At 41.0% G+C, this 13,058-nt stretch overlaps 1 protein-coding gene across 1 annotated transcript in view; it reads right to left on the minus strand.

The window, feature by feature from the left end:
- Positions 1-565: 565 nt before the first annotated feature.
- Positions 566-13,058, minus strand: part of LOC145358751 (mediator of RNA polymerase II transcription subunit 26-like) — a 182,867-nt gene continuing 170,374 nt past the window's right edge. Inside the window, exon 3 of the mRNA XM_080213011.1 lies at positions 566-3,575. Within this exon, the coding sequence (XP_080069137.1) occupies positions 1,767-3,575 (1,809 nt within the window). The 3' untranslated portion in view covers positions 566-1,766. The remainder of the gene's footprint in view (positions 3,576-13,058) is intronic.

Raw genomic sequence — 13,058 nt, forward strand, 5'->3', positions numbered from 1 at the left:
CATTAACAAACGTGATCTGTCAGCTTTTGAACTGGGACGACAAGCCACATTTAGTAACTCAACTTACATACACATATTCCAGTGGAAGTAACTGGTTAAAACAGGAACCTGCTCACTATATCCCTGCTGCAGAGACAGGTCATTCCACCATTCAAAGCCCCTGAATGAAAATGGGGATTTTCTTGGCCTATCATTCAGCACCACTCACACCTTGGGGCATATATCCATTGAATCAACAGGAGGTACATGGTTTATAAGAGTTTGAAACCAGAACAAGGGCAGTGCAACCTAAATTCAGACCAAAACGTTCCACATCATATTAAAGCAAACTTACTGTGTTCACATTGACGGCTAAGTGCATGTGAAATAATCCATTTCCAAATTAAACTCAAAGTTGATCATCCATTTACAGCTGGGGAAATGAAACATTTGAATCTGCATAATTTCTAACATGTGTAATTAGTCAGATGATTAAAAGTGTTGTTTAATCCGTTTCTCTACTGGAAGCAAAATCATCATAGATGTTTTTCTGAATAAAAGGGCACAGTTTTTTTTTGTGCAAATTTTTTTATTGTTTCCACATTTATATCACAACGTGTCCACTTAAAAGGACCAAATAGCAAAGTCATTCCTTCTGCATTGTGAGGAACACAGAAGTCTAATTTCTGTACATTCACTAAGGCTTCTTGTTTTTGCGGTTGTGGTATGATGGATTCCATAAGGCAAACAATATCTAAAGGAATGGTAACAAGTATATCTCCAGCATACAAACAGATTCCTTTTGAAACTTTTTTTTTTGAAGATTTTTCTTTTTAAATCAACTTCTCACAGTACAAAGTTGCAAACTAGTAGCACCCTCTTTTTTTCCACTTTGGGATTTGGAGAAGTGAGAACGAATGTGGAGATCAAGCAAGAGAGCAAAGCAGAGAACAAAATTATAGTTAACGTTCGAATTTTGACTGGTGGCGGGAGAATAAAAAAGCACAACCCAAATCTTTGACTTCCTAAAATAGTTCAGTTTTAAACATTTTTTTAAACCTAGATTATGAAGACCCAAGGATTTTATCTCCTGTTTAGACAGAAGATGACAGCAACTTCCAGCATGTGAAGACCTATGGAATGTTACATATGACATTGTACTGTGCAAACACAGCCTGTCATGATTTTTCACTTTAAAAATATATCCTGAAGAGATGTGCGATGTAAATAAAAGAGAGATCTACAGTTTTTGCACATTTGTCTCACATATCTCACTGTCAAATTAAAGATGTTTTAAAAAAGAAATCAAATCAAATAAATAGATGCATACCTTTTAAAGTAACATTATTCATTTAGTTTTGATGCCACAAAGCTCCTGTACGTGCCCCAAGACCATATCCAGACCACTGTAAAGTGCTGGATCTTTGAATAAGCCTCTATTCTCTCCTACTGACAAACCACTCTGCACTGGGCTTGTCGACACCTGGTTATGACCTGCCTTAATCTGTGTAGTGAGTTGTTAATTGCAACTGAACCAACCACCTCATTTTTTCCTTCACAACCTTCTCTTTTGTGCGCCTTTCCCTCCTTTGCAATTTTGATTAAAACACTGATAGCAGCAAACTGCAGAAGAGAGGGGCTTAAGGATGGGAACCTACACAGATAGGCTGAGAAACAAAACCTTAACCTGTACCGCAGAGGCTTTTGCTCATTTCCAGTAAGTGGGAGCCACTTGTTTGCTGCCAGCTGACTTTAAACCTCAAAGCATGCCAAAAGGGCATTATTGCTCAGTCTAGACAGACGTATGGCAGTATGTGCAATTGTCCCTGATCACCGTGAGGGTCCAAAGATATGCCCTGCGTCCAATCATACCATTTGCCATGGTTGTCCATGCAACCGTTCACACCTGCCCAATGTTGTTGATGTATTCGATGAACATCCGAGTCTCTGATTTCCCTAGTGACCCCAGGAAGTTCTGAGGGAGAGTCGGTAGGTACTAATATGTGGACCTCACGGGAATCTGTGCTAGTGCTATACCTGTGGCTTTCATGCTGCAAGAACTCAACAATGTGACCTCCTGGAGGCTGCACGCCTGAGGATGAAAGAAGGCAGCTCTGTCTTGATAAGTATGACTGAATAATTTCGTTTTTTGATAACTCCTTCCAGTTTGTTTGATCTAAAGTACTTTGCAAGTTTACCCTCTGTTCCTGTACAATTTCAGTGGTTCGATGAGGCTCAGGTAGACCTGGACTTTCAGCCCGAGATGAATCCTTATGGGTTAAAGGTTTGATCTGCCCAGTAGCAGGGTCGAAGGTAATTCTACGCTCTTTCAACCGTACAGGTTTCACACTTTCATCAATAACCTGTCCGTCTAAGTTCACCTGATAGTCTCGAGACCTGTATTTTTTCTTAGATGACTTTTTACTATCGTAACCAAAAGAGGCACACTCATTGGAGGACAACTCTCCCATTGCAGCATCCAGTTCGTGACTGTGCAAGGATTCCCCACGATGTGAAGTTGATGAATTGGGACTGTGAGAGGGGTATGGAGAGTCCTGCTGTAGTGTTGGTGCAGACTGGTGCTGCACTTGGTTTTCACCAAGAGTCTCTAAACTAGATGCGTGTCCCAGCCGATCTAATGAACTTTCGGTCTCTGGTGGATGCAAGCCTTTTGCCTGGGATGGCAGAGGTGGTGTTGTGGCTTGCTCTAGTACAGACATGGGGGATGGCACCTGAACATTGTTCTTGGGTAAGTGAGGTGTTGTCCTATCTGAATCAGAACCTGCTTGAACAGTAGTTTCTGTAAAGCTCTGGGTCGGGCTAGATACAGAGCCCTTGGGTGCGTATGTTGTGGAGGCTTTCCACAACATCTCATGCTTAAGAGTCCTTGGGCTAAATGATTGACAGCGGGGGCTACTGGGACGATAACGTACCCCAGTATCATCTATTTTTCCATGTTGCTGTAGGATAGCAGTCTTTAGCAATGAGGAAGTGCTTGGATTCCTTACAAGTCCTGGAGAACTGGTATGAGGTTTCACAGCATTTACTGGTATTTTGCTGTGCTTATCATTTTCATATGATGTTTGGTGCTCTGGTCTGCTTTTGCCTGGGATGGTGTGGATGTTTGCAGATATCATGTCTGGAGGACTTGGGAAATTTTCAGGACTGCCACGGATTCCATTGGAAGGTGGTGGTGTAGAATTCTGCTGTTGTTCATTATTGGCCTTTGGGACTTTGGATAGTGGCCCCTTTGTGCCATCACGATGTTCTGCTTTCCGCTTCCGATTGCCCTGTTTGTCAGCAATCAGAGAGTAGGAGTTGTGTACATCATTCTTGCTTTTCAGATCTGGGACTGGCTTCGTGGTCCCTGCTCCAGTGCTAGTGGCCAGAGATGGCAAATCATGCTTGTACGCATGAGCCCCACCATTGGCTGAGCCGGGGGAGGTGGGCAGTGCCCTGGGTACAGATTCAATTTGACCAACTGGCTCGACCAACAACTTTTGCCAACTCCGCAGCAGTTTCTTGGCGCGCTTTGCAAGCTCCTCATTCTTGGTTTTCTTCCGTACATCATTAATGAGCTTCCCCAGCCTTGTTTCCTGGAAAAGCAAAGGACAGAATGTTAGAAACAAGGGGTGGTTTTAAAAAAATCCTACAGCTACCTAAATGGTTCATTCAATGTATCCAATCCTCAGTGTAGGCCACTTCTCTCAAACTATTTCCCCCTACTCAGCCTTCCTGTTTTGCTAAATCAAAGAGACACTGTTGAACATCATCTCATTTAGCAACTACTTTAGCACAAGGTCTCAACAATTGCATCCGTGCAGCACCTTTAACATAGAAATTTGTGCATCTTTCTATAATCTTCTGTAACAATTTACTTGTTGAATTATATATGTCAAAACAATTACAGGAAATGCAACTTAATTAACACTAATTAAATAAAATCTTGCATAATTAAGGGGAAACCAAACATTTGAGGGAGGGGGGAACAAATGGTTACGATAGTAGATTTAGAGGAGTACAGATTAGTAGGCATGTTAAGATTGGACTGTTTGGGCTGTGCATCCTTTGTACGTAATCTTACATATTTTGTTGCCACACTCTGCACCAATTGCATTGTGTCTAATCAATACAGGGAAACCTGCTAAGGAATCCGAGCAACACTTGTTTTTAAGCAAATGACTGTGGTGATAGATAATGTATTTTTCCTTGGGTATAGCAGTGAGAGATTTCAACGCTGTGAAGTCTAATTGATGTTCCTGGGTACTCATGCAGTTTAATTAAGAGGACCATGACATTCATGCTTTTTTTCCTGAAGTTAAGTGCAAAGTATAGTGTGATAGAATGTACGACAACATACAACAGTCTGCATTCTTAATAACATGTGGAGATGCTGGAGTTGGACAGGGGTAAACACAGTATCACAACACCAGGTTAAAGACCAACATGTTTATTTGATAGCAAAAGCTTTTGGAGCATTGCTCCTTTGTCAGTTAAGTGGGAGTTCTGTTCACAAACAGGGCATATAAAGACACAAACTCAATTTACAAAATAATGGTTGGAATACGAGTCTTTACAGGTAAGCAAGTCTTAAGACTAAGACTCTCAAATCTTTCAGACTTGATTACCTGTAAAGGCATGCATTCCAACAGAATTCTCACTCTGCTAATGAAGGGTAGCGCTCCGAAAGCTAGTGGCTTTTGCTACCAAATAAACCTGTTGGACTTTAACCTGGTGTTGTGAGATTTCTTTACTGTTCTTAATAACAAAAAATGGGAGATTAGCACAATTCATTGCTGGGAGAGTAAAACTATCACAGCCTCTGTCACTTGGCAAGTGCTGTGCTCGTCACCACAATGCAGGCAATTATTGAATAGTAATTCTTACATATTGCCTTACTAAATGGTACTTGAAACTACCATTTTAAATTCTGAAAGATATCTTATAAAGGCAGCATTTTTTTCCATTTTCATTTTGAATTGTGCAAAATGAGTACATTATAAATGAGGAAACTAGTCTCAAGGCTAAGTTATTCCATTCATTGTATAAAAATTTAATGATCGTTGCCATTAAAAGTGCAGAAGTATAATTAAGGTAATTGCAGTTTAGCAAGGTTTAAACAGCTTTCTGAATTGCCAGAAGTAATGGATGCGCATCACATTCTGCATGCAATACCTTTGTAATTCATCTCTGTGGTGGTGAGAATTGAGTTGTAAATTGCCTGGTACAGGCATTTACCAGCTGAAAGAATGGACAAATGGTGAGCACTGCTCAAGTTTAGTCAAAGAATATGTTGTTTTGTCAGGAACATTATAGCATGCAAAAGGCAGCATCGTTCTGCTGCTGGAGTAGAGGTGTAACCACAAATTCAATTAAACTAGATTACTTGATTGAGTTTATATGCATATCAGTTAGGTTTGTGACATTCTGTATTATGTTTTCAGTTGTTGGGAAAACTATGTTGCAACTGCATTTTGCTTACACTTTTAATGGCAGTTTCAAACACAAGTTTCCAAACGTTTCTGACTAAGTAAATCTTTAATTTTCATAGAATCATAGAACCCTACAGTGCAGAAAGAGGCCCTTCAGCCCATCAAGTCTGCACCGAACACAATCCCACTCAGGCCCTACCCCCATATCCCTATATATTTTACCCACTAATCCCTCTAACCTATGCATCCCTGGACACTAAGGGGCAATTTCTTAGCATGGCCAATCAACCTAACCCGCACATCTTTGGACTGTGGGAGGAAACTGGAGTACCTGGAGGAAACCCACACAGACACGAGGAGAACGTGCAAACTCCACGTGCAAATTTTCCAAAATGTCCTTTTCTCTATAAAACATTTTTGCATAATTAATGCTACTGTAGACATCTCTAGTAAACCAGAATCCTTCAACAGTTTGGTTTCTTTATAGGTTTTAACTGTTCCTTTTATACGCGGCTTTAAGATAAAGTCCAATCATATCATCAGAACTAATGGGTTGAGTTTGTTCCTACTATGTTGTTATAGAAAATATGACAGGATGCTGCTTACACATTGAAGCTGGGCACTACTTCTGCAAAATGGGAGTATCCAAGGAATAATGACAGTCAGTATAACTGGGTAAGCATATCCACTGCAAGAATAACTGCAAGCTGCAGTCCAAATCAGGGAACATCTCCAGTGCAGGATGGGCAATCCTCTACAGGGTGAGCTACAATGCGTCTGTACTCAAATGGTTTAGAACAAGGAAGAGTGAATTATTAGAGGAGATAAAATGTGTTACTTTAATTATAAACATCAACATCAAGGATTCATGGCTGGGGAAACCATTATTAATCTATGACACAAAGCAAGCAATGCTAAATACAAATTTTGCAGAAAAGGCAATTATTGAATTAGCTTTTAAAAAATATATCTAATTTGTCTTAAGGATCAAGAGGTCTTTGACGCTGAAACAAAAAAGCAACTTCAAAGCTGCAGTATTCAAGGCACTTTGTTCATTTCACGATGGAAACAGGGACCTCAGGGCTCCTGAGACCCTCCAAAAAAGAAACCTACACACGAGTGAAAATTCTAAATTGCAGAGTTTCAGAGGAAGCAGTCAACAATCAACCTGAGCTGCAGTGTCAGCAATGGTGAGAACATGTATTGCAGGAATTGAAGCTCCATCCTCCCGGCAATGCAGAGTCTGGGAACCTTTAAGCTTTAGGGTGTTATTTGTTAACAACAGGTCTAGTAATCGCACCGAATTCCATCAACTTTCACACAGAGATGGCGACAAGAGCAAGGTGCGAGAGAAGCTGCTGTCCAAGGTATCAAGATGGAAACTGATAGTAGCAGCAGGGAAAACATGGTCAAGGGAAAAAAAAATCCTCCAATGGTTGGAGTTGCATCAAATACACAGAAAAATGGTTGCACTTTTTGGAAGGCAATCAATAATCGCAGCTCAACTTTGACAAAGTGGCATCCATAGCCCAACCATGGCTCTGCTAATGGTGAGCTCACCTTTTGAGTCATAAGATTGAGGGTTCAAGTCCCACTCCAAGACTAGAGCGAAGGTCAAGACTGACACTCCAGGTTGCTACATTGTTGGATGCACCATCTTCTAGTTGTGATTTTAAACTGAGGTCCTATCTGCCATTGCAGATATAAAAATATCCCATGGTTGGATTTCAATGAGAAGGGAACTATTTAGCACTTAAAATCAACATCACAGAAACAGATTACCTGTTTATTAAACGCTTCACTTAAGGTATTTCATCTGCTACAAAGTACTTAGGGTATCTTTTGATAACAAAAAACCCAACAGAACAGAAAGTCTTTCTTTACACTAATGATACTGCTTCATTAGCTTCTTTCTTTGCTCTACTGGGATTATTTGTGGACAATGTTCAGTCTGATTTAGAATCACAGAATCCTACAGTGCAGAAGGAGGCCATTCAATCCACTGAGTCTGCACCAACAATCCCAACCAGACCTATTCCCATAGCCTCACATACTTACTCTGTTATGCCCACTACGGTCGATTTAACGTGACCAATCAACCTTTGGATTATGGGATGAAACCGGAGCTCCTGGAGGAAACCCACGCAGACAAGAGGAGAGAATGTGCACACAGACAGTGACCAGAGACCAGAACTGAATCCGGTCCCTGACGCTGTGAAGCAGCAGTGCTAACCACTGTGCCAACGCATTCACTCCATTCACAATATCTGAAATAATGAAATAGAAGCTATTCCAACTTACAGCAAGACCTGGATAACATCCAAGAAGAAAGTAACTTGTGTCACAAGTGTCAGACAATGACATCAGAAATCATGGCACAATGGTTAGCACTGCTGCCTCACAGAAACTGGGTTCAATTCCAGCCTTGAGTAACTGTATGGGGTTTGCATGTTTTCCTCATGTCTGCATGGATTTCCTCCAGGTGCTCCAGTTTCCTCCCACACTCCAAAGATGTGTAGGTTAGTCAACTGGTCATGCTAAATTGTCCTCAAGTGTCAGAGGGGGCTAGCAGGGTAAATATGTGGGGTTACAGGGATAAGGCCCGGGTGGGATTGTTGTTGGTGCAGACTCAATGGGCTAAATGGCCTCCTCCTGCACTATAGGGATTCTATGAAATAATAAAAACATTCAATTACCTCAAAAGTACCAGTGCCAGGTCCCCCATTATTAACATTCGAGATTAATTGTTGACTAGGGGACCAGGCTCATTGGTAGATGGGTACAAAAGGCTTACCTTTCAATTCTTCTCCATCAACACAGTTCCTGTTAGTCTGACACCTTAATGGGTATAATAATAAAATTGGCAGCCCAACAGCTGGCAGGACAGAGTAGTTTGTTTGATCTCTGCTACTAGAGGATATACTGCAGCAACTTGCCATGTTTAACTAGCAGAATCTTGAAAGACAACAACTTCGACCCTAGGATGGGTACCTCAAGTTTGTCTCCTATTCATACACTAATTGAAACTGAATACAATATAACTATCATTATTGCATCAAAATCCTGGAATTTCTTACTCAGAATAGCTAATAAATACTGCTTGCTTTTTAACATTGCTCATGTCTCAGGGATAAAACAAAATTTAAACAATGATTAAAGCAATAAAAAACTTCAATTATGAAAAGATACTAACAGCTTAGGAAACAGAACATGCTACAAAATCTCAGTGGGATACGTGGAGAGAGAGAAAAAAAAGAGTTAACATTGAATGGGTATGACTTCTTCAGAACTGAAGAGATAGGAAAATGGGTTGTGTGTCATTAATGCTTTAAATTTTGACATTTATTCCTCCTTCCCTTCAGTTCTGAAGAGTGACATTGGACTTGGAATATTAATTCAGTTTCTCTCTCTACAGACACTGTCAGACTCCGACATTTTCCAGCATTTTGTTTTTATTTCAGATCTCCTGAATGCTTCTCCATCAACACAGTTCCTGGAATCCGTGGTAGAAAAAAAGCAGTGGAAGTAGAGTAAAAAAGATGTAAAGAAAAAGTGGATAAGTACTTGAAAAAAAGGGAGAATAAATTAAGCAAATGGCTACCTGCTTAAGGGTTGGCCACCTTCTATGCTCAAATTTCTGTTACACAAAAGAACACATTCCAACATTACACATCTTCCCTCTCCAACCTCCTCCTGTTGTTGCTTCCTGATCTGACCTTTAATTTAAAAATGGCAATTTGCTGAGTGTTTTTAGCTTTCTTTTCTGTTTCTTACATAGTTGCACAATTTTACCAATAGATGGTGCTACTGCACCTTATAACAGCAATTGTTGCAAAAGGAATACAACATGGATTTTTGTAAAACTCTTGAACAGGTCAACATGGCAGACTGGTCAGGAATTGCAAAGCTCATAGGCTCAAAAGGGAACAAGGAAAAAATTGCCTCAGTGGCAGGAAGCAAAGTACTGGATTCTTTGCTGTTTGTGGTATATATGAATGACTCAGACTTATATGTGGGATCATGCTCAAGAGATTTGCAATTGATATGTAAACTGGCCACGTGGATATAATAAACAGGGTGGATAAAAGGGAACCAGTAGCTGTAGTATATTTGAATCTTCTAAAGGCATGGAATAAAGAAACGCCACATAAAAGACTACATAAAAGCTCACAAACTGTTGGGGGTAATAAAATAATGCAGATAGAGGATCGCATAACGTTAATTTTTAGCTTGGAAAACAGGGATTAGTGCTAGGGCCTCAATTACTTATGATTTGTAAGAAGAATGCATTATAGCTAAGTTTGCTGCTGATGCAAAGGTAGATAGGAAAGCAAGTTGTGACAAAGTCTGTTAAGGGATACAGATAGGTCAAGTGAACAAAAATTAGTAGATGGAACATCTGAAAAAATGTGATATTATTCATTTCAGAACAGAAAGACAAAATATTAAATGGAGAGATTGCAAAATGCTGCAGTGCACAGCGATCTGAATGTCCTACAGTGCAGGAGGTGGCCACTTCCCCACTTCTATCTTATTTATTCTCTTGATAATCTTATATGTTTCTATAAGACATCCCCTCACATCTGCACGTGTGCAATCTGCACATCTTTGGATTGTGGGAGGAAACTGGAGCACCCAGAGGAAACCCATGCAGACATGAAGTGAATGTGCAAACTCCACAGAATCACCCAGGGCTGAAATCAATCCTGGGTCGATCCTGCTCGAGGCAGCAATGCTAGTCAATATGCAGAGTCAGCAATTAATTGGTAAGGCAAAGGAGTTGTTGGCCGTTATTGCAAGGGGATGGTGTATAAAAGTAGGAAGTCTTGGTGTAACTGTACAAAGTGTTGGTGAGACTGCACCTGAGGCACTGAGTACAGTTTTGGTCTCCTTAAGGGATACACTTGCATAGGAAGTGGTTCAAAGAAAGCTTGCTAGGCTGATTCTCGGGATGAAGGGGTTATCTTATGTGGAAAGGTTGAGCAGTTTGAAGAATGAAATATGATGTTATTGAAATGCAAGGTTCTGACAGAGTTTGACAGGGTGGATGCTGAGTTATTTCTCCTCATGGAGGAATCTAGTACCAGAAGGCATAATTTCAGAATAAAGGGGTCAGCTATTAAAGATAGATGAATTACTTGAGTTGCAAACCATTGGAATTCTCAACTACAGAGTGCAGGAGAAGCTGTCAGTGAATATATTCAAGGCCGAGATAGATCTTTCAAAAAAAAACTAGAAAAGTGAAGGGGTATCGGTGTTTGGCAGGAAAGAGGAGTTGAGGCCACGAGTAGATAAGCTATGATTTTATTGAATAGCAGAGCAGGCTCATTGGGCAATATGGACTATTCATGATCCTATTTCACATGTTCCGATGTGTGGTTGATAGTAAAGTAGAAAGCAGCACTCAGCAGGAAAATGTCAAAGGACTGTCAGGTGAGCAGTAAAACGGCAAATAAAACTTAGCCCAGAAAAATGATTTAGGGAGTTCAAGCAAAGGCAGGAAATGCACAATAAATGACAGGATTCAAAGAGGTGTTGAGTAAGGAGTCCACTGATTCCTGGAGGTAGCAGAACAGGTGGAAAAGGTGGTCAAGAAAACATAGGATACTTTCTTTGACTGGCTAAGGCAGAGGATATAAGCGCAGGGAGGTTATGCTGGAACTGTGTAAAACACTAATTAGACCACATCTTGAGCACTGCATACAGTCCTGGTTACAGTATTAAAGGAAAGGTGTGATGCCACTAGGGGCGTACAGAGAATATTTATGAGAACATTGTAAGAATGAAGGATTTTCACAATGGACAAGGATTGTTTTCCCTGGAACAGAGGAGAATGAGATCAAATTTGATTAAGTGATTTAAAACTGTGTGGCCTAAATAGATAGTGGATAGGAAGGGCTTGTTCTATAATGGAGAGTCAATAACCAAGGAGCAGAAATTCAAAGTAATTGAGAGGGCATAAGAAAGATTTTTGAGGAATAATATTTTTTCACACGAGGGTGGTGGGGGTCTGGAACTCTTTGCTTGAAAGGACAGAGAGGCAGAAACCCTTTACTCATTTTTAAAAATACACTTGGATAAACAATTGAGGGACTGTAAATTACGGGTTTACCTACCAAGAGCTGTAAGGTGGGATTAAGCCAAACAGCATTTTGAATAACATAACATCACAGGCATGATGGTCCAAATGGCCACCTGTGTTGTAAATCTGTTTCCAAAACAACCATTTTAATATAGGCACTTCAAAGCAAAGCACAATATAACAAAAACCAGCGCTAAATCAAAAGTTCGATCAGAGATGGGTGTGGTAATATAATCAGAGCCCAGTTTTAAGGCTTATTAAATTGGATATCCTAAATTAAAGAATTGGGCATATTAAAATCAAACAGTCAAACCTCAGGCAGGCCAGACTTGAAAGTCAAATATACAAAGACAGGAACATGTCTGGACCTGGCCCATCAATCACCCACCAGAGATATTGTACTCTACTGTTGCACCCCATTGAAATGCACCAGCCTATTGTTAGAAGCCCAGATTGAACCAGACTTTGTGTCACCTAGAATTCCAGCACGTAAGAAACAGCATGGAGATGGACACTTGGGAGTGGCCCTGGTATACTGTCAGGCATGATGTGGATATGCCGGCGTTGGACTGGGGTAAACACAGTAAAAAGTCTGACAACACCAGGTTTAAGTCCAACTGATTTATTTGATAGTAAACTCACTAGCTTGAGGTTTCCCTCTTCATCAGGTGAATGGAGAGTTCTGGCCTCAGACAGAGCACATAAAGCACAGACAGTTTACAGATTACTGATTAGAATGCGAATCTTTACACCTAACCTGCTGTTCAAGTGGCCGACAATGTGAGTGGAAGGAGTACTGATCACAGGTTAAAGAGATGTATATTGTCTCCAGACAGAACAGTGAGTGAGGTTTTGCAAACCCAGGCAAGTCACGGGGGTCACAGATAGTGCGACATGAACCCAAGATCCCGGTTGAGACCGTCCTCGTGTGCGCGGAACTTGGCTATCAGTGTCTGCTCAGCGACTCTGCGCTGTTGTGTCGTGAAGGCCACCTTGGAGAATGCTTACCCGAAGGCATGGTACATTGGGGAGACCATGCAGATGCTACGGCAACGGATGAATGAACATCGCTTGACAATCACCAGGCAAGACTGTTCCCTTCCTGTTGGTGAACACTTCAGTGGTCACGGGCATTCAGCCTCTGACCTTCAGGTAAACATTCTCCAAGGCTGCCTTCACGACACACGACAGCGCACAGTCGCTGAGCAGAGACTGATAGCCAAGTTCCGCACACGAGGACGGTCTCAACCGGGATCTTGGGTTCATGTCGCACTATCTGTAACCCCCATGACTTGCCTGGGTTTGCAAAACCTCATTTACTGTACTGTCTGGTGACAATACACATCTCTTTAACCTGCGATCAGCGCTCCTTCCACTCACATTGTCGGCCACTTTAGGACTTGAACAGCAGGTTAGGTGTAAAGATTCACATTCTAATCAGTAATCTGTAAACTGTCTGTGCTTTATATGCTCTGTCCGAGGCCAGAACACTCCATTCACTTGACGAAGGGGGAAACCTCGAAAGCTAGTGAGTTTACTATCAAATGAAATCAGTTGGACTTAAA

This window comes from Carcharhinus amblyrhynchos, chromosome 26 (genome assembly GCF_965287045.1).
Source record: "Carcharhinus amblyrhynchos chromosome 26, sCarAmb.v2.hapA, whole genome shotgun sequence".
NCBI classification, from domain to species: domain Eukaryota; kingdom Metazoa; phylum Chordata; class Chondrichthyes; order Carcharhiniformes; family Carcharhinidae; genus Carcharhinus; species Carcharhinus amblyrhynchos.